The sequence below is a fragment of the Mobula birostris genome, chromosome 1, assembly GCF_030028105.1.
Source record: "Mobula birostris isolate sMobBir1 chromosome 1, sMobBir1.hap1, whole genome shotgun sequence".
Classification (NCBI taxonomy): domain Eukaryota; kingdom Metazoa; phylum Chordata; class Chondrichthyes; order Myliobatiformes; family Myliobatidae; genus Mobula; species Mobula birostris.
This window is the reverse complement of record NC_092370.1, coordinates 86,856,003-86,879,032: the sequence shown is the minus strand read 5'-3', so window position 1 is coordinate 86,879,032 and position 23,030 is coordinate 86,856,003. Positions and strand designations below refer to the sequence as shown.

At 44.5% G+C, this 23,030-nt stretch overlaps 1 protein-coding gene across 6 annotated transcripts in view; it reads right to left on the bottom strand.

The window, feature by feature from the left end:
- LOC140197938 (protein spire homolog 1-like) overlaps positions 1 to 23,030 on the bottom strand; it is a 213,682-nt gene that overhangs the window by 44,066 nt on the left and 146,586 nt on the right. For 4 of the 6 annotated variants that reach the window (XR_011886069.1, XM_072258572.1, XM_072258583.1 and 1 more), the window contains exons 8-10: positions 18,597 to 18,726; positions 12,727 to 12,768; positions 9,255 to 9,418 (exon numbers count right to left, since the gene is read on the bottom strand). Coding sequence is in view for 5 of the 6 variants with exons in the window: in XM_072258572.1 (XP_072114673.1) it covers positions 9,255 to 9,418; positions 12,727 to 12,768; positions 18,597 to 18,726 (336 nt within the window). In the remaining variant the exon portion in view is untranslated. The remainder of the gene's footprint in view (positions 1 to 9,254; positions 9,419 to 12,726; positions 12,769 to 18,596; positions 18,727 to 23,030) is intronic. The other 2 variants (XM_072258591.1, XM_072258611.1) reach the window with 1 other exon arrangement.

Here is a 23,030-nt window from a genome sequence, read left to right as displayed (position 1 = left end):
CAGTTTGCTGAGTGAAGACATGGAACCGTATGGACACAGAGATCTTTATCTACTCTAAAAATTCTATGGCTCACTCATGGTCATTGTGGGAATGACATGGTCTTTGTCTCCTGCAGGAAGCACCTTTTCACTGTATCCCTCTGGCTGTTTGCATCAGCAGGTTCGAGCATCATGACGCATACAGAATTGAATGGAACAGAATTCAGGGAGTGAAATGGAATGGAGAATCATTACTATCTACAAACAAGAGAAAATCTGCAGATGCTGGAAATCCAAGCAACACACACAAAATGCTGGAGGAACTCAGCAGGCCAGGCAGCATCTATGAAAAAGAGTACAGTTGACGTTTTGGGCTGAGACCCTTCAACAGGAATGCAGAACATAGTGTTACGAGTTACAGAGGAAGTGCAGACAGACAAATAAAGTGCAAGGGCTGTGACAAGGTAGTCTGAAAGATCAAGTGTTCAGCTTTATCGTATAATAGGTCTGTTCAAGAGTCTTATTACCATGCATAGAAATTGTTCTTGAGCCTGGTGGTATGTGTTTTCAAGCTTTTGCATCTTCTGCCCCTGGAGAGGGGGGTGAAGAGAGACTGGAGTGGGAGGGGCTCTTGATTATCTTGGCTGTTTTCCTGAGGCAGTAAGAAGTACAAATGGAGTCACTGAAGGGGAGACTGTTTTTTGTGATGGACCGAGCTTTGTTCACAACTCTCCATGATTACTTGTGATCTTGGGCCAAGCAGTGGCCAGACTAGGCCATGATGCATCCAAACAGGACGTGTTCTATGGTGCATTGGTAAAAATTGGTGAGGGTCAACGGGGACATGCTGAATTTCCTTAGCCTTTTGATTAGAAGTGCTGGTATGCTTTCTTGGTCATGCCAGCTACATAGTTTGATCAGGACAAGCTATTAGCAGCTTTTACATCTATGAACTTGAAGTTCTCAAACAGTAGTCTAAAGTACGTTTAAGTAATATGCCCCAGAAACTTAATTGCACATTGCACTGTTTTAGTGCAAGAGTGAAATGTGGCAAGATCATTTCATATCACTCCAGAAAGTTGACTGGACTATTTCCTAGAGTGCATTCCTGACATGATTCCCAAACCAGGGATGTACATGGCGGCATTGCATGGGAATGAGAGCTACATTGCACCAGCAAGCTCAATGTGGGGCTAAGTCAGGATAACACGATCTTCCCAATACAGCATCAAACTGGAAGGCTGCAGACAAGTAAGTTAGCCCTACATCCAGCAACTAACAACCACCTTCCCCTCCCAAACCCAATCACCCTGCCAGGAAGTACCAGCACTTCCAAGTTCCCTCTCTGCCCTCTCCACTGCTTGCCCCAGTGTCCCAATGCCAACAGCCACCAAAACAAATGCCAGTCCTTTAACCTCTCTTTCCCCCAATCCCACTACTCTATTCCAAAACATGACACACAGTACCATGTCTTTGGCACTAGTGTGTACGGTTTTGGTTGTAGTAAATACATCATTAAACTGGAGAAACTACACAGAAGATTTACAAGGACACTGACAGGACTCAGGGGCCTGAGTTATGGGGCAAGGCTGAGCAGGTTAGGACTTTATTCCTTGGAGAATAGGAGATTAAAGGGTGACCTTATAGAGGTGCATAAAATCATGAGTGGCATAGACTGGGTGAGCACACAAGCTCTTTCTCTCAGGAAATGAGTATTTAAAAGTAGACAGCACAGGTTCAAGTAAAAGATTTAAAAGACTTGAATCTTCATTCAGAGTGTGGTGTATGAAATTGAACAAGCTGCCAGAAAGTGTTGGTGAGGCAGATACAGTAACAACAGAGGTCCCAGCATCGATTCCTCCAGTCAAAATAACACCCTTCCACCAGAGGCTTCTATAGTCAAGCAAATTTGAAAGCTAATCTACCAACCTTTGGTGGACACAATGCATTTTGATCTTCTCAGCAAAGCTTACTTATTTGTGGCTGCCTCCCACGACAGAAATCTGGGAGGGAGCTCAGATGCAGATAGTAATTCAATGAACATTATGCATGACATCACTCTTCAAAACTGGACTCACTGCCAGAGGGAGATAGATGCTCACCTGTGCCCCAGTGTTCTGTGGTGAAAGACCTGTACCCATCTGTACTGTACTCCACCTTTAAATATATAATGTACTGGACAGGCTCCAGAGGAGGTTCGCAAAAATGATCTTCAGAATGAAAGGCTTACATTTTGAGGAATATTTGACGGCTCTGGCCTTTACAAAATAAAGTTCAGAGGATGATGAAAGATGTAATTGAAACCTACCAAATACTGAAAAGTCTGGATAGATGGGCATGGAGAGGAGGTTTGCAATAGCTGGAGAGCCCAGTGATGTTGTGGGGATGGAACTGGACTCTCTGATGGTGGTGTCTGAAAAGAGGATGCTGTCTAAGTTGCATGCCATCTTGGACAATGTCTCCCATCCACTACATAATGTATTGGGTGGACGCAGGAGTACATTCAGCCAGAGACTCATTCCACCGAGATGCAACACAGAGCATCATAGGAAGTCATTCCTGCCTGTGGCCATCAAACTTTACAACTCCTCCCTTGGAGGGTCAGACACCCTGAGCCAATAGGCTGCTCCTGGACTTATTTCCTAGCATAATTTACATATTACTATTTAACTATTTATCATTTATTACTATTTATTATTTATGGTACAACTGTAACGAAAGCCAATTTCCCCCGGGATCAATAAAGTATGACTATGACTATAGAGTAGAGGATCCAAGGCGACAGTCTCAGAATTAGGGCATGTCCTTTCGGAATTGATATCAGGAGGAATTTCTTCAGCCAATGGGTGGTGAACCTGTGGAATTCATTGTCACAGATGGCTGTGGAGCCCAAGTCACTGGGTGTATTTAAAGCACAAATTTACAGGTTCTTGACTGGTTAGGGGATTAAGAGTCATGGAGAGAAGGAAAGAGAATGGGGTTGAGAAAGTAAGAAATCAGCCGTGATTGAATGGTGGAACAGACTCAACGGGTCAAATGGCCAAATTTAGCTCCTATACCTTATGTCATGTTTTTTCAGTGTCAAGGTGAGAGACTGAACCCATCATTACAATTCCCCATTATTATACAACAACAGACTTATATTCATTACTGCTGGATCCCACTGTTAACGACAGACCTGCTTAAAGAGATGGGTGTTGCCAAGAAATGGCAAATGGATTTAATTCAGTTCAGTGAAAGGTGTTGCCTTTTGGAAAATCAAACCAAGGCAGGGTGTTTACAGTCAACGGTAGGGTCCTGGCGAGGGTGTAGAATAAAGGGACCTTAAATAAAGTATATACAGTAGTTCCCTGAAGTTGGTGTCACTGGTTGATAGGAAAGTAAAGACTTTTGGCACTTTGGCCTTCAGCAGTCATGGTCCCAAGTATAGAAGTAGGTCTCAGATCAAATCCTCGACTGTTTATTTATTTCCATAGATGTTGCCTGGCCTGCTGAGTTCCTCCAGCGTTTTGCTATAGAAGTAGGGATGTTACGTTATAGCAGTACAAGATCCTGGTGAGGCCACACATAAGATGTTGCATTATGTTTTGGTTATTCTGCTTTAGGAAAGATGCCACTGAGTGCAGGAAAGATTTATGAGGATGTTACCAGGACGCAAGGAACTGGGCTATAGGGAAAAGTTGGGCAGGTAAGGACATTGTTCCTGGGGTTGCAGGAAATTGTTGGGTGATTTTATAAAGAGGTGTCCCCCTCTCCCAAAGTTAGGAAATCATGAACCAGAGGGCAGAGGTGAGAGGGGAGAGATTTAATATGATTCTGAGGGGTAACTTTCTTTTAGTACAATGAGGGTGGTCTTCACATGGATTGATCTGCTAGAGGAATTCGTTGTGCCTAGCATATTAACAAAATTTAAACGACACTTGGAAGGTCCATTAATAGGAAGGGATTAAAAGGATATGGGTCACTTGTGGGTAAATGGCACTGTCTTGGTTATCATGAGCCAAAGGGTCTGTTTTCATTCTGTATGACACTATGAAACACCAATGAGTCACACGTTGTGTTCTTTGGTTGAAAATCCAAGTCGATGTTGTATATTGGATTTTCAAAAGGCCTTTGACAAGGTGCCACACATGAGGCTGCTTAACAAGCCCATGGTATTGCAGGAAAGATGCTAACAAGGATAAAGCAGTGGCTGATTGGCAGGAGGCAAAGAGTGAGGATAAAGGGAGCCCTTCTGGTTGGCTGCTGGTGACTGACTAGTGGTGTTCTACAGGGGTCTGAGTTAGGACTGATTCTTTTTACGATATATGTCATTGATTTGGTTGAAAGAATTGATGGCTTTGTGGGCAAGTTTGCAAACGATATGAAGGTAAGTGGAGGTGCAGGTGGTGTTGAGAAAGCAGGGAGGCTGCAGAAGGACTTGGACAGTTTTGGAGAATGGGCAAAGAGGTGACAGGTGGAACAACTTGTTAGGAAGCGTATGGTCTTGCACTTTGGTAGAAGGAGTAAAAGCATAGACTATTTTCTAAATGGGGAGAAAATTCAAAAATCTGAGGTGCAAAGGGTCTTGGGAGTCCTCGTGCAGGATTCCCCAAAGTTTAATCTGCAGGTTGAGCCAGTGGTGAGGGAGGCAGACACAATGTTAGCATTCATTTTGAGAGGACTAGAATATAAAGGGAAGGAAGGATGTAATGCCGAGGCTTTATAGGACACTGGTGAAGCAATTTTTGACCCCTTATTTAAGAAAGGCCTCCAAGAAGACTATTACTCTGTCATAGTTTGGAGGCTTGTGTGTTTCAATGACCTAGAGAGCTAAGTTGGCTGGCGCCATGGCTTTATACTTTTGCTCTTGGTAGAGCCACCTATGCCAAACCTGTCAAAGGGGAGCGGCCAGACTAAGAGTGGTCGACAGGTCCTCCAGGTTCAGGGGTACAGCTCAAGGCTAACCACCCTGACTGGTAAAACAAAACTGTTATGGAAACAGCAATGAAGAATACTTCTACATCTGGGTGCGGCAGTATACCTGAGTCTCCACCTGGGACTTGCATGACTGGTGAAAACTGAGAGGAAGCTACAGACATGATGAAGAAAACCCTCAAAATCACCAGTGACTGAGGACCTTCATTGCTGCCCTAAACACCAGTGGCATAACAGACAGTAAGTAAGAAAGAAAGGGTGTGCTGACATAGGAGAGGGTTTAGGGGAGGTTCATGAGAATGATCCTGGGATTGAAAGGCTTAATGTATGAGAAGTGATTAATGGCCCTGGGCCTTTACGCCCCTGAAAGTTAGAAGAATAAGAGCGGATCTCATTGAAATCTTTCAAATGTTGAAAGGCCTGGATACAGTGGGTGTGGAGAGGAAGTTTCCTATGTTGGGGGAGTGTAGGACCTGAGAGTGCAGCCTCAGAATAGAGGGACGTCCATTTTGATCAGACATGAGGAGGAATTTATTTAGCCAGAGGAGGGATAATCTGTGGAATTTGTTGCCACAGGCCACTTAATTGGGCTAAAGTGTACTTGTCCCAATCTGTCCCAAATAAGCAGAATCCACTGCATATATTTTTTATGCCTCACATTGCAACACTGCACTGCTATAAAGCAACACATTTCACGACATATCAATCTGACTCGGATACACTGCAACACCTATACCCACGGGCCTCATCCTTTTCTAAATGTATCACAATTGGTATGGGTTGCTGGATTTCCAAAACTGGGATTCACAAGAAAACCTTCCACTCTGACTCAACCCAAGCCATGGGAACACCTTTCCATTCCTCTGTCCCTGATCAGCATCCAGTTATTCCCTTCACAATGAGGAGCTGGACGAACTGGGATTGTTTTCTCTGTAGTGTCAGAGGCTGAGGAGAGATTTAGTAGAAGATTATACATTTATGTGATGAATAGATAAGGTAGACAGTCAGAGTCATTTTCCCCAGAGTGGAGATATCAAATACTAAAAGGACAGAAGTTTAATGGAGTGGAAAGTTTAAAGGGTGTTTACACAGCAAGGTTACATGCCAAGGGAAGGAGGCCCAGAAGCGGCTGTCCTGGGATTGGGGGCCTGTCAATGTGTGTGAGGGGGCAGGTGAGTGGAAGGGTGTTTAATGGCTTAGAAACATAGAAAAACTACAGCACAATACAGGCCCTTCAGCCCACAATGCTGTGCTGAATATGTACTTACTTTAGAAATTACCCAGGGTTACCCACAGACCTCTATTTTTCTAAACTCCATCTACCTGTCCAGGAGCCTCTTAAAAGGCCGTATCGTACCCGCCTCCACCACCGTTGCCGGCAGCCCATTCCACTCTCTGTGTAAAAAACGTACCCCTGACACCTCCTCTGTACCTACTTCCAAGCACCTTAAAACTGTGCCCTCTCATGTTAGCCATTTCAGCCCTGGGAAAAAGCATGATTATCCACATGATCAATGCCTCTCATCATCTCCTACACCTCCATCAGGTCACCTCTCATCCTAAGTTGCTCCAAGGAGAAAAGGCTGAGTTCACTCAACCTATTCTCACAAGGCATGCTCCCTAATCCAGGCAACATCCTGTAAATCTCCTCTGTACCCTTTCTAAGGTTTCCACATCCTTCCTATAGTGAGGTGACCAGAACTGAGCAAGTGGGGTCTGACCAGGGTCCTACATAGTTGCAACTGGGCCTGTTCTGGGACTGAAGGCCTGTCTATGAGTGTGAGGGGGCGGGTGGGTGAGAGGGTGGTTAACAGCCTGTTCTGGGACTGACGGCCTGTCTATGAGTGTGAGGGGATGGGTGGGAAAGTGGCTTGATTTGCAGTTGTCTCATTTTGTTCTGTTAATGTTGTCATTGCTTCTGTTGTTCTGCTGAACACTGCGGGCATGCTCTGCTGGAGCCTGAACTTGTGGCGACACCTGCGGGCTGCCCCCAGCACATCCTAGGGCGCCTTGGTTGTTAGTGCAAACGATGCATTTTGCTCTATACTTCGAGGTACATGTGATAAATCAATGTGAATCTCAATCTGAAGTTTTGATTTTAAACACAGAGGGTGGTGAGTGTCTGGAGACTGCGGCCAAAGGTGATAGCTTAAGTAGGTACAACAGCAATGTTTAAAAGGCACGTGAACAGGCAGGGAGTGGAGTGATAGAGACTATATGCAGATAGACATGCAGTTTGAAGGGCTGAAGGCCCCATTCCGGTGCGGTACTCTGTGTTCTACATGCTTTATTGGTGGCGGTGGGGAACGTTCTTTGTGTGGTTACTGTCACGACTGCGGATAACACCATTCTACTGTTTTGCGCTCTTGCTGCATTTACTCTCACCACGTAAACCATTTACTCTGTAGAGCTTCATTTGAGCACAGAATATCCTTGCACTCTGGTGTACACGACAATGAACTAATGTGAACACGAACCTATTGATCAACTCAACAGCAAATCCATTCAGCTGATAAAGTCAAACGCAGAGCTGAGCTTACTGTAATATGCACAGGTGCAATAAGAACTTACTTGCAGCAGGCACATAGCATCTGATGGACAACCTTCACGAGAAAAATGTAAATTATACAAGAAAGAACACAACTAGAACAAAGAAAAAGTCCCCTGTAGAGGAAAGTGGTCATAGTGCTGAAGTAGTTGTCAGGGCTGTGCACGTTGATTCAAGAGCTGAATGGAAGCAGCTGCTCTCGAACCTGTTGGAGGTGACGTGAGATGCAGTAATGTGCTTTGTATAATGAGAGCCTCCCCCCCTCAGATGGATGGGCCTCACCATGGCTTTCTTTCCTCCATAAGCAACGCAGTGCCCATGTATGTATGGGCCAGGCATGGTCGGCATGGCTCTGTCAAGGGCAGGTCGTGCCTTACAAGCCTGATTGAATTTTCTGAGGATGTGACAAAACACATTGATGAAGGAAGAGCAGTAGATGTAGTGTATATGGATTTCAGCAAGGCATTTGATCAGTTACCCCATGCAAGGCTCATTGAGAAAGTAAGGAGGCATGGGAACCAAGGGGATGTTGCTTTGTGGATCCAGAACTGGCTTGCCCACAGAAGGCAAAGACTGGCTGTAGACGGGTCATATTCTGCATGGAGGTCGGTCACCAGTGGAGTACCTCAGGGATCTGTTCTGGGACCCCTCCTCTTTGTGATTTTTATAAATGACCTGGATGAGGAAATGGAGGGATAGGTTAGTAAATTTGCTGATGACACAAAGGTTGGGGGTGTTGTGGGTAGTGTGGAGGGCTGTCAGAGGTTACAGTGGGACATCGATAGGATGCAAAACTGGGCTGAGAAGTGGCAGATGGAGTTCAACCCAGATAAGTGTGAAGAGGTTCATTTTGGTAGGTCAAATATAATGGCAGAATATAGTATTAATGGTAAGACTCTTGGCAGTGTGGAGGATCAGAGGGATCTTGGGGTCCGAGTCCATAGGACGCTCAAAGCAGCTGTGCAGTTTGACTCTGTGGTTAAGAAGGCATATAGTGTATTGGCCTTCATCAATCGTGGAATTGAATTTAGGAGCTGAGAGGTAATGTTGCAGCTACATAGGACCCTGGTCAGACCTCACTTGGAGTACTGTGCTCAGTTCTGGTCACCTCACTACAGGAAGGATGTGGAAATCATAGAAAGGGTGCAGAGGAGATTTACAAGGATGTTGCCTGGATTGGGGAGCATGCCTTACGAGAATAGGTTGAGTGAACTCGGCTTTTTCTTCTTGCAGCGATGGAGGATGAGAGGTGACCTGATAGAGGTGTACAAGATAATGAGAGGCATTGATCGTGTGGATAGTCAGAGGCTTTTTCCCAGGCTGAAATGGTTGCCACAACAGGACACAGGTTTAAGGTACTGGGGATTAGATACAGAGGAGATGTCAGGGGTAAATTTTCTACTCAGAGGGTGGTGAGTGTGTGGAATAGGCTGCCGGCAACGGTGGTGGAGGTGGATACGATAGGGTCTTTTAAGAGACTTTTGGATAGGTACATAGAGCTTAGAAAAATAGAGGGCTATAGGTAAGCCTAGTAATTTCTAAGGTAGGGACATGTTCGGCACAACTTTGTGGGCCGAAGGGCCTGTATTGTGCTGTAGGTTTTCTATGTTCCTATGTTACAGTATCTGCTCGATTTGAGGTCAGGCATTGCCAACCCAGGCCCAATGCAGACTGATGTACCACAAGGAAGGGAACACATTTTGGGTTTACAAATTTGGACACGAGGTGCGTACACTTATGCAGATAGATGCAATATTTTAAAAATAAATGAGAGAATAAATGTTGTGCTCAGCAGCAGATTCCCCTTTACCTCGGAATCGGAGCTGTCTATCTCAGCCAGCGTAGGTGCCTTCAGCAGTTTCTTTCTCTGGACCCGTATGGCACAAGGGTCGCTTTCAGTAGTTTGAGACATAACTGCTCCATTGGCCACAAGAGGCGACAGGTCCTTTCTGCTCTTTTCTGGGGTCGCCACATCTGTAAACACAGAAGAAGTGACTGAAAGGTCCTGCCAGTCTGCCAGAGTCTTTCTGTGCTTCTCGAAGCAACCACATCCCAAGTATCGAGGTTAGAATTGCCACCTGGCTGGTTTCAGAACAACTTGGATTTGAGTGAATTACTGAGAAAGCTGGAAGTGTGAACCCAGCTGCATTCAGCCAGGTTTTAGGTGCACCTTTTCTATTCTTGTGCCGTATTAGCACTTTTTGTTAAAGTGAGCTTGGCACATGATGGATGAGCAGCACATTCGAGACTTTGGGTTCTGTTCAATGTACAAACGTGGCAAGGTGACAACACTAATCAGGGATCGAACCACACTCCGCATTCCAATTCAACTACACAAAGTTTGTTAAACAACTGTTGACAATGTGTTAGTAAAGCATCACCTACAGACAGTCACTTTAAGAAGTCACCATAGCCACTGCTCAGGCAATGCATCAACTTCACCACATTAACATTTGCTTCAAACTTGACTGAGTGGGGAAAGAGGACCCAAATGCTCCTATAGTATAATTTAAGAAGCACTTGGATAGGTCCATGGACAGAAAGGCTTGGAAGGATATGGGTCAAATGTGGGAAGTTGCGACAAGCTAGGCAGGCATCGTTGCTGGCATGAACTATTAGGCCACAGGCCCTGCATCCATGCAGTATTGCTCTAAGATTCTATACACACTGTTTACCATTAAACCAGTTGCCTGAATACACCATCCCTGCTTTTAGGAGCCCAGCTAGAAACCGGACTTCATCAAGGATGGTGGTGGGGGAGGGGGAGGAGAAGAGGGAAGTAAATGAAACAGTAAGATGTGAGAAGAAAGAAGTATTGGGTTATAGAGGATGTAAGGAAAGTTAAGAAGGGGACAGAAGGAGAGAAGGGGTGAAGAAGGGTTGTGGGGGGTTCAGAGGGGGCAATGAGGGAGGAGGAGGGAGTGAGGTGGGTGAAAGCGGACGAGGCACTCTGCAAATACTCCTCTTGCCCCCGCTGTGATGATCTGGCTCCCAGCCCTTGCAAAGTACAGCATCATTACAGAGCCTGTGGTTACAGCATCATGCACCGAAGTCCACAGAACAGAGGTGGTGTGATCTTTATCAATGAGTGCAGTGTGGTAAGGTGTTGTGCCAGAGTGTGAAGACAAGAAATTGACGTTCCAGTGTGGATGCTCATGAGGTTTACTCATTGAATAGTGAAATAAAATCAAAGATTACAGATCACAGGTTCACAATTTTCAGGTCAAACTTTGGTTGGAAGGACAGAAAGGAGCTGATAATGTCATCACCGATGCCACTGACTCTGGATAAATGACAGTGAACTAAGGAGGCTCATAATCAGAAGTGCCTGGTCCAGTTTTGAGGTGAGAATTCCACTGAAATGCTTGCAAATGATTAAAATACCCGCAAAAACATCTATAACAAGTGATAGTTTTTAAAAAAATATGAAGTAGGTGCAAAGTGTTCCAACTTCCAGACAACAGCAGAATTGGTCTACCATTTATTCCTGAGGCATTTTAGCATAATTTTTACATGTTGAGTTTCCAACTTGGTTGGACCATTAACATAAATGGAGTTGCTTCACCCTCCAAATACCAAGGAAACTGAGGGATATGCGGTCAGTGCAAGTGCCACTGGGGTAAAAGATCAGCCTTGATCTCACTGAATGGTAGAGCAGGCACAACCTGCCAGATAGCCTATTACTGTCTCAGTCCCTTATCTGATGTGTATCCTTTCCAACTACTGGGCAGTGGTGCATTGGCACTGGCTGTAGAAAAGAAATCCCACACGTCCTTTGAACAAGGCACCAGGGCTCAGACAGAAATCATGGGGGCAGCTAGAAGAACAATCTTGGAAATTCACTGTTTCTTTAAATCAACATTAATAACCAAAATGAAGCAACTCAACAATAAATATAGACACTACAGTTGACTGACTAAAATGGTATGTAACCCCCCCCACCCCCGTGGGAGTTAAAAGTCACTAAAAGTCAATGATAGTGGCCAGTACAAACAGTACTGGCTTATACAGACCAGAGGGCTTACAGACTAGATAGGCAGTTTGCACAGAGGTATCAGAAATAGCTTCAGACTTCACGTGAGCATGGAAGATCAGTAACACTGGTCTCCTTGCTGACCTTCATCCCATGATTCTCTCTGCAAAGTACATTAGGATGCGATGTTGTGAAAAGGGCAAATATCCTCACCATTTCCCAATCAAGAAATGGAAACTAGCAGTTAAATAAACCTGGTTCGCTGGCACCCTGCTATTTGTCCTACACTGTGGTGTAAGATCATGACCTTATCTTCTACGCACCCTATCATAGTTTTACTAGCTCCGACACTTCCCATAAAGTGTTGTACTTTAAACATCTCCTTATCCAATGGAGCAGAAACATTATCAAAGATACACTAGACAGATGAACTATAATGTCACATGTCAGGTGTGGACTATATGCATTATACTGTATGCAGGTATATGCTTTATATAACCATATGCTTTTGATTGCTAAAAATACTTTCTCTGTTTAAATTATGCAATCAATATACATGCAGATTCCTATCAGGAAAAGCCTTCAAGCCCATATAGCGACAGACCTCTGCACTGGATGGAATGGGGCTGGAATGAAAGAACCACTAAGAGGTTAATTTCTAATTCCACTCTTACCCACTCACTCAAGGAATTTCCAGGAATATTCCCACTTTGTATAGATATCGTTAGAATCCCGAGGATTTGTGCTTGGCCCTCAGTGGTATTCTGGTGGCATTTATCTCTACCCTGGTAGCAGACCCTCTTCAACAGCACCTCCTGCACTCAACACCCACAGTGGCCAGAAAAACAAGGAAACTCCACCAGCTGCAGCTTGGAAATTTGCCATTCCTTTACCGTGACGGGGCCTAATTCCTGGATCTCTCTCACCAGTGGTACTGAGGAAGCACCTTCAAAAGAAGGGCTGCCATGGGTTTTAGCCATCACCTTCTCTAACCCAGTGAGGAATGGATAACAAATGCTCGGCTTCCCACGTCAGAATAAATAAATACATTTGTTCCACAATTTACCACATTTAGTTGCTTTTGACTCTATTTACGGTATGCGTCATGAGCTGAAAGCACCCCGACATCACAGATATTGAAGAGACACCATCACAGCCCCTGCACCCAAGCAAGTCACACAGCAAATAGCACAAAATTAACCCATGGAGCTGAGAATGGCCAAAGGAACGATGAAGTGAGAGATGCAAAAGCAGAAGCAAGGCGTGACAATAGGATGCACACGTCAGGTAGGGGAGCTGCCTTCTTTACCTGACCAGTCAAAACTGTGAGATATGCTAAGTGGTCTCCTTACTGTAAGAAAAACAATCGGATGGTTAGGAAGAACAGTAAAATTACAGGGCATCGTCGTCATTAACACTTCATTGTTGCAAAAAGACAGAGGTCAAGTACACTGAGCATAAATCCATATTTATTTGGAAATAGTGAAGATCCTGAGTGCTGAGGTTAACTCCAGCAGATCCCCTACTGTAAATGGCACAGAACCTATGATCCAGAATCACTACTAATGAGTCATGCTCTCTTCTTGCTACCACTGTGAAACAGGATATAAAGTCCACAACACCAGGTTCAGGAGCAGCTGCCTTCCCATAAGCATCAGGTTCCTGAATCGGCCCGCACAACCTTAACCCATCTCAGTAATTGAACACCACGGACCACCTCCTTCCACTTCCCTGGGCTTATCTCAGATTGTCTCTTTTGTTTCACACAAAGATCTTGTCATTGCAGTTTTTTTCCTCTCTCTCTTCACTGTCTTGCACACTTTACACATAATTTAAATTTTGGGTGGGCGAGGTCTACAACTTTGCTGCGAGAGGTTTTCATTGCACTCCACAGTCACCTCGACCTGACTCATCCTGAATCCCTCCAATTTCACCCTTCTGCACTAGACTCTATGAGGAGATCCACACTGGAGTTTGCTCAGAGTTCAGGACTTCCATATTTCTGTACGTTTGCAGGAATATCCTAAATTTTCATGTATACAATGAGCTCAAAGCTTTCTGTGCTCACTTTGACTGTCAAAACATGGAGAAAAATCATGAACTCCCACAGTCCTCAATGACCTTGTGATTTTAGTCTCTGAGGCCGATGTGAGAGCATCCTTCAGGAGGGTGAACCCAGAGGAAGCATCCAGCCCAGATGGGGTACTTGACTGAGTACTAAGGAACTGTGCTGGATCAACTGGCTGGAGTGTCCACCGAGATCTTTAACCTCTTGGCAGCCACCTGCTTGAAGCAGGCTTCAGTTATACCAGTGCCTAAGAAGAATGTGGTAAACTCAATGACATCATCCAGTAGCATTCACATCCACTCTGATGTCAGCAAGACCAAGAAACTGATACAGACCGCAGGAAGTCCATGAGCTAGTCCCCATCAGGGGATCAGAGGCGGAGGGGTCAGTAACTGTAGATTCCTCAGTGTTAACATTTCAGAGGACCAGTCTTGGGTTCAGCAATAATGAAGAAAGCATGACAGAGCCTCTTCTTCCTTAGGGGGCTGCGAAGATGCGGCAGGATATCTAAAACTTCGACAAACTTCTATAGATGTGTGGTGGAGAGTACATTGACTGACTGCATCACAGCCTGGTATGGAAACACCAATTCCCTTGAATGGAAATTCCTGCAAAAAGTAGTGGATATGGCCCAGTCCATCATGGGTAAAGCCCTCCCCACCATTGAGCACATCCACATGGAGCACTGTCACAGGAAAGCAGCATCCGTCATCAGGGACCCCCACCACTCAGTTCATGCTCTTTCCTCACTGCTGCCATCAGGAAGAAAGTACAGGTGCTTTGGGACTTACACCACCAGGTTCAGCAACAGTTATCACCCCTTAACCATCAAGCTCTTCAACCAGAGGGGATAGCTTCACTCAACTTCACTTGCTCCATCACTGAACCATTCCCACAACCTACAGACTCACTTTCAAGGATTCGTCATCTTACGTTCTCAATATTTATTGTTTGCTTGTTTGTCTAACTATTTATTTACTATTAATTTTTTGTAATTGCACAGTTTGATGTCTTTTGCACACTGGTTGCCGCCCTGCTGGTGCGTCTCATTGACTCTATTATGGTTATTGGATTTATCGAGTGTGCCCGCAAGAAAATGGATCTTAGGATTGTATATGGTGGCATATATGTACATTGACAATACATTTACTTTGAACTTTGAACTTCAATGTATAAGGAAATGTTGGCAAAAGCTGGATCATGGATTTAGCAGCATTACCCAGGGACAAATGGGATATCAGGGTATTGATAAGTTTGGTTCAGTATCAAAGAACAGAGAGAAATGGAGTTGACAACTAGCAAACAGTTTGAAGCCCAGATCATAAGCTTTGGTCTTCAACACAGTTCAAATAAAATCAATTTCATCCTTGCCCTGTTTATGTGTACTCTCCTCCAGCTCACCCATCTACAGTGATATCAGCATGGCCAGTGTGGTAAATCTCCCGGTCAACTAATTTGGTTTTGATCAAATATGAGCCTCCAAGTGACTCAGCAATTAAATCCTTGGCAAATCCAGCATGGCTGAAAGATTAAGGGAACGGAAGTGATAACCTTTTCAATCCAATTTCCCCCCATTACTATCTCTCCTCATAGAAGTTAGGAACAGGAATAGACCATTCAAAATGGCAGACTAATCACACTGATTCGTGACTATGTACCAGCTTTCTTCCTAGATCCACTGATTCCACTACCCCAAGAACGATATCTATCTCCTTGAACATATTTAATGATTTGGATTCATCTGTTTTCTGTGGTAGAGAATTTATCTTTCTCTGCAGAAGAAATTTCTTCTCATCTCAATCCAATATGACTTACCCTTAAACTTCAGAACCCACCTGCTTTTGAAGTCCCCCACCACAGGAACATCCTTCTTACATCCTATCTGAACAGTCATGTTAGGAATGTACAAAACTGTATGAAATTCCCTCTTGTCCTTCAAACTCTGGTGAATTTAAGCCGGATTGACCCAAATCTCTGTTCATAAGACAGGCCACCCATTCCAGGAACCACTCTGGTCCCCTAGTATGATGGACTCTTGATCTCATAATCCACCTCATTATAATCCTGCACTGCACTCCCTCTGTAACCGTTGTACTTCATTTTGCATTCTGTTACTGATTTTCCTTGTTGTACTTCACTGTGTAAGAGTACGCAAGACAGGTTTTTCACTGTATCTTGGTACATCTGACAAAAATAAATCAATTCCAAATTCCTTCTTCAGATGAGATCAAAACTGCACACAATACTGAAGAAAGGTCTCGGCCCGAAACATCGACTGTTCATTTCCATGGATGCTGCCTGACCTGCTGAGCTCCTCCAGCATTTTGTGTGTGTTGCTTTAGATTTCCAGCATCTGCAGACTTTCTTGTGTTTATACTCAAGGGGTATTAAATTCCAGTACATGGATTTTTACAGGGAAACTTCTAACACTCAGAAAAGCAACAACTTTTTAACGTTTTGACTCAGATTGTTATCACTTAGTTACCCACACGATGTGGCCCCTCTCTCTTGGCAATAGGTGGGATATATTGTGGGTCACAGGACTGATGCTACCTGAAAATCGCATTCCTGCTCAAGTGTTGCAAAATACTTGGCTTGCATGAAAAGTTACAACAACTCTCCGGTGTGACCCATTGGGCCTTGGGAATGCATACTCCTCCTGTCTTTAGCCAGACAACAGGAACTTTGTTGTCGATGACAACCTATCCCTTATCCATGTGCACACACACACACACACACACACACATGCACGTACACCCCTCCCCAAAGGACAAGACCTAACCAAATAGCAAGAAATCCCAGTGCACTCCCGCAGGTTAAAGTCAATTTGTCCCAGATGAGTGCAGAGTCAGTTGTGAACTGCACCTTGTGAGTGATCATCCGTACTCACATCCTGTGCAGGCCTGTGGGAGAAATACCTGTTGAAAGCAGCATGTTGTTTGGAGACTGTAAAGAGTACTAACTCAGATGAATATTACATCTCCCGCGAATACTACAGAAAGAATAAATGTGAGTGCTCCTGGTTTTCACTTCCTGCTCAATGAAGCTGCAAAAATGCAGTGTACCTGGGAACACCAAACCCTGTTTCAGTCTGGATGTGGGGATATATTGGGTGCTCCTGTGTTGGCTCACAGTCTAAACCCTGGAAATCTTTCTGTAATGGCAATTCCTTCAGACCAACTGCAGTGGTTCAGAGTTGTGGCTCACCCCCACTTATTAACCATGGGGCAGTGAGGGTAGCCTCATAAACACACACATACCAAGACAAAATAGGGCATATCCTTGCAAAAGAATCTGCCCAACCCTATGTTTTAACTTGCTGCTCATCCCGTTGCCTCTGCTGCAAATGCAACATTTAGCAAATGTACTCAAAAGTAAAAGTGCTTTAGCTTGTTCTGTGTATGAAACAAACTATTTAAAGACAAGGGTCTGAAATCGCACCACGACTCAAGAGTCATTCTAAACTTGTGCTCTGTGTGGGGGAGGCTAAATTATTGCAAGGTTTGCATATGTGGGCTCCTCAGTACTAACAACCTTTATCTGCTGATTCCCCATATGTTATACCAAAATTGGCCTCACTTGGCCCACGAAGACTGACATTACATTTGTGCTAATGAACTTTATACCCATATGCCCATCTGTATCTCACCACACACACGGACGGCAGAACAACATTAGCAATTCTACATTGTCATACACAGCACACATCTAACTGAATTTAATGACAAAGGTGTCTTGTGTGGCAAAATAAATTCTAGGCTTAGTTACTTCCCCTTCATTGTTTTCCTGTCATTCCACCTGTTCCCAGTGGATATGGCTTGCTGTTAAAGTAGAGCCAGTACCAGGAGAATTACTCTGGACTTGACCAATGGGTGATGAACTTGTTCCTACTTTTAATTATACACCAATTGTTTAAAATCTCAGATTAAAACAGTAAGCAGACAACCATAGGATTTCTCAAACTAAGCCTGAAAAGCATGTTCATTATTGTTTTCTTGCCCTGGCACTTGCTCTCTGATCATTCATGAAAATTAATTACAACTGACATTGCAGCTCCTCCCGTGGAGGGTCAGACACCCTGAGCCAATAGACTGGTCCTGGACTTATTTCCATCTGGCATGGTTTGCATTTTGTTGTTTGATTGTTTGTGGTTTTTGTATTTCTATATTTACCCTCTATTCTTGGTTGGTGTGGCTGTAACGAAACCCAATTTCCCTCGGGATCAATAAAGTAGATCTATTTATCTTTCTATCTATCTATAAAGAATGAAAAATGCGGGTAACACTCAGCAGGCCTCTGTGGAAAGTGAAAAGGTGTTTAAGATGCCGTCTGATCTACTGGCTGCTTCTTGAATTTTGTTTTTTATTTTAGATTTGTAGAATCAACAGTTTTTCTTCAAATTCTCATTTGATGTGAAGAACTGCTGACTTTTAAATGGATATGCACACGGTCACTCACTCTGATGTTGATCGCAGTTACTGCTTAGCAAGCATAGCATAGGACAGTACAGCCTTGCACAGGCCCTTCAGCCCACCATATCTGTGCTGATCCAGATGCTAATCTAAATTAATCCCTGTCTGTTCATGCTCTGTCTAAATGCCCCTCAACTACTGCTATGGTATCTGGTTCCATCACCACCTCTGGTAGTGCATTCCAGGCACCGTCTACGAAAACCTCTTTTGAAAACCTCCTTTAAACTTTTCCCCTCTCATCTTAAACTTAAGCCCTCTAGCACTTGACATTCCCACCTTGGGAAAAAGTTTGTCTACTTTTTCTGCGCCGTTCGTAGTTTTATATGCTTTTATTAGGTCTCCCCTCGGCCTCCGTTGCTCCAGAGCCAACAATCCAAGTTTGCTCAACATCTGCTTATAACCCTCAAATCCAGGCAGCACCCAGCTAAACCTCTTCTGCACTCTCTCCTAATCCTCCACTTTTTTCCTGTAAAGGGCCAACCAAAACTGCACACAGTACTCCAACCATGGCCTTAGCACACAGTACTCCAACCATGGCCTTAACAACATTGTGTACAGCTGCAACATAGGAAGCAAATAAAGAGAAGCAAATGCATAAACACTTTTATCCCAATGAAGATCCAAGCTCAGCAGACTCACCAATACGATTGCGTCGAATCTCATCCGGTGACACAGGCCGTAGTTTCCGTTCAGACTTGATTTCCTCCAATATTCTCTCGTGAAGGCTCCGTGGACGAGGTGGGGTTGGTTTCAGTTTTCGGGCAGATGCCTTTTTCCAAAAGACATATCATATTAAAACTTGCACATCTCCCTTAAAACTCCCTTCTCACCTTAAGCCAATACCCTCTAGTAATTGCCACTTATCGAGTCCAAGCACAGCCTGGGTGACCATCTTGCAGGGCTCTTCTGCTCTGTCTGCAATGCCCCAGACTGCAAGACACTTCAACACCCCAGAGTCAGCTCTCTGCCCTCCCCACTGCCAGTGGGGCCCAAGGCAAACCGGAAGAACAGCACCTCATATTCTACCTGGGTGGTCTATCATTCTTCACCCTTCCTCAGCCTTTGTGCAGTCACTGGAAAATAAGACTGACAATCTCAGAGCAAGGCTGCTGTATCAGAGGCAGAAGAGGTAGATCTCATTGTTAGCTGCATCGGAAACCTGGTTAATTGCAACTACACCAGATGCAGTGATATGACCGGAAGGTTTCACGATTTTCAGAATGGATCGAACCACAAACTCTGGTAAGGAAAAAGGTGGCAGTGTGTTTTTCAGTCAATTCTAGTTGGTGAATGGAAATGGAGACTACGTCAACTTCTTGTTCCCCTGACTTAGAACAACTAACAATTGTAGACCATTCTATTTGCCTCGGGAGTTCTCAGCCGTGATCTTGATTGTGGTTTACATACTACCAGTGGCCAATTATAAGCAAGCACCTGCAAAACTGCATGAGGTAATCTGTAAGCACGTAATAGGAATAGTTTCAAGTTCCTCGGTATACACATCACTGAAGATCTCACCTGGACTGTACACATCAGCTGTGTGGCAAAAAAAGCACAACAGCATCTCTTCCACCTCAGGTGACTGAAGAAGTTCAGCATGAGCCCCCAAATCCTCAAGATCTTCTACAGGGACACCACTGACAGCACCCGGACTGGCCGTATCACCACCTGGTATGGGAACTACACCAACCTCGATCACTGGGCATTGCAGAGAGTGGTATGGACAGCCCAGCGCATCTGTAGATGTGAACTTCCCTCCATTGAGAACATCTACAGCAGCAGGTGTGTAAAGGCGGCCTGGGAGATCATTGGGGCACCAGTCACCCCAACCACGAACTGGTTCAGCTGCTTCAGTCTGGCACACGGTACCGCAGCATTAAAGCCAGGATCAAAAGGCTATGGAACAGCTTCTTTCTACATACCGTTAGACTTATAAATTCCCATGTCTGTACATTGCAACAAAGTCAGAACACAAGGATTTTTACTCCCTCATGTAGTGGGACAGATGTAAGATTTAACTAAATTCAATTCAATATTCAACTTAACCAAGCCTGTTTGAAGAAAACCCTGCCCAGTTATCACCAGCACGTAACCTGTTGCATCAGAGATCCTAACACTACAGCACTGCTACACTATTATAAGAAATACCAATTGTTCCATTCCGAGACTGCATTTTTGCAAGTTGGATCATTTGGCCGTACTCTTACCACCTGCACACAGACAGGGCCCAAACAGCAAGGGTCCAGAGACAAGACAACCAAGAGGTGGTTGCAGGAGGCAGATGAACAGTTATAGGATTGCCTTGTGTCAGTGGGCTGGGTCGTGTTCACAATCTCACTTGAGGATCTGAATGACTATACCAGGGTCATTACAGACTTCATTAAAACAGCTGTGGATGAGTCTGCCCTCACAAAATCCCTCAGGGAGCCGTGGATGAACAATGAGAACCGGAATTTTCTGAGAACCAGATCAGAGGTATTCAAGTTTAGAGATCAAGAATGCTACAAGAGGTGCAGGTGTGATCTCCGTAACGCTATCTCACGAGCAAAGTGGAGATTCCAGACTAGTTTGGAATCAATGAGGGATGTTCGACAGCTGTGGCAGGGTTTGAATGCCACACCCTCTTACAAAATTAAACCTTACGACATACGGACAGCAGAGCTTCGCTTCCAGATGAGCTCAATGACTTCTAAGCTTGCTTTGATCACCAGAACAGGGAGGAACCATTGTGCACCCCAATGTCTCCTGATGATCCTTTTGCCTCAATATCTGAAGATGATGTGCAAGCTGCCTTCAAGTGAATCCAAGGAAAGCATCAGATCTGGACGGAGTACCTGGCCAAGTACTGAAGACCTGTGCTGATCAACTGGTTGGTCTGTTCACGAATATCTTCAACCTCTCGCTCTGGCAATGTGTGGTACCCATCCACTTCAAGCAGGCTTCAATCCTAGAAGAGCGTGGTAGACTGTATAAATGGCTATCACCCTGTGCCACTTACACCCACAATGATGAAGTCTTTTGAGAGGCTGGTGTTGAAATGTATTAGCTCCTGTCCTAGTGGCAACCTGGATCCGTTCCAATTCGCCTATCGTAGCTACAGGTCTACAGCAGATGCCATCTCATTGATTCTGCACTCTGGAACATTTGGACAGCAAAGATGCACACATCAGGTTGCTCGTGATCAATTACAACTCATCATTTAACACCATCATCACCCCAAAACTAATCACTGAACTCCAAGACCTGGGCCTCAATACCCCCTTTGTGCAATTGGATCCTGAATTTCCTCACTTGTAGACCCCAGTCAATTTGGATTGGCAAAACCATCTCCTCCACAATCTCCATCAGCACAGGAGCACTGCAGGGATGTGTACTTAGCCCTCTGCTCTACTCACTTTACACCTGTGATTGTGTGGCTAAGTATAGCTCCAACACCATGTACAAGTTTGCTGATGACACCACTGTTAAGGACTGAATCAAAGGGGGTAATGATTCAGCATATAGAAGGGAGATTGAAAACTTGGCTGAGTGATGTAATAACAATAACCTCTCACTCAATGTCAATAAGACCAACAAATTGCTTGTAGACTTCAGGAGAGAGAATCCGGAGGTCTGTGAGCCAGTAGTCATCGGAGGATCAGAGGTGGAGAGGGTCAGTAACTTTAAATTCCTGGGTGTCTCTATCTCAGATGACCTATCCTGGACCCATCATATAAATATAATTGCGTAGCAAGTACGACAGCGCCTCTACTTCCTCAGGAGTCTGCGGAAATTTGGCACATCATCAAAAACCTTGGCAAACTTCTATAGATGTGTGGTGGAAAGTGCACTGACTGGATGCATTACAGCCTAGTACGGGACCACCAATGATTTTGAGTGGAAAATCCTACAAAAGGTAGTAAATTCAGGCCAGTACATCACAGGTAAAACCCTTCTAACCATTGAGCACATCTACATGAAACATTGCTGTAGAAAAGCAGCATCTATCACCAAAGTTCCTCACCACCCAGGCCTTGCTTTTTTCTCACTGTTGCCATCAGGTAGAAGGTACAGGTGCCTCAGGACTCACCTCACCAGGTTCAAGAACAGTTACTACCCCTCAGCCATCAGACTCTTGAACAAAAGGGGCTAACTATACTTATTCTATTTCTGGTGTTCCCACAACCAATGGTGTCACTTTAAGGACGCTTTATCTAGTTATTTCATGCTATCATTATTTACTGTTCTTTATTTATATCAGTACTTGCACAGTTTGCTGTCCATTGATCCTATTTCGACCATAAGACCATAAGACATAGGAGCAGAATTAGGCCATCTGGCTCATTGAGTCTGCTCTGCCATTCAATCATGGCTGATCCTTTTTTCTTCTCCTCCTCAACCCCAGTTCCCCGCCTTCTCCCCATAACCTTTGATACCACATCAAATCAATAACCTATCAATCTCTGCCTTAAATACACCCAACGTCCTGGCCTCCACAGCTGCATGTGAAGACAAATTCCAAAATTCACCACCCCTTTGGGTAAAGGAATTTCTCCACATCTCTGTTTTGAAAGGGCGCCCCTCTATCCTGAGACTGTGCCTTCTTGTCCTAGACTCTCCCACCATGGGAAACATCCTTTCCACATCTACTCTGTCTAGGCCTTTCAACATTCGAAAGGTTTCAATGACATCACCCCTCATCCTTCTGAATTCCAGCAAGTACAGACCCACAGCCATCAAACATTCCTCGTATGATAATACTTTCATTCCTGGAATCATCCTTGTGAACCTCCTCTGAACCTTCTCCAATGCCAGCACATCTTTACTAAGATGAGGGGCCCAAAACTGTTCACAATACTCAAGGTGAGGCCTCACCACTGCCTTATAAAGCCTCAGCATCACATCCTTGCTCTTGTATTCTAGACCTCTTGAAATGAATGCTAATGTGGCATTTGCCTTCCTCACCACTGACACACGGTATTTACGGTTACCGTTCTACAGATTTGCTAAGTATGCCTGTAGGAAAAGAATTTCAGGGCTGTATGTAGTGACACGTTGATAATAAATTGAACTTTTGGCACTGGATCGATAGTA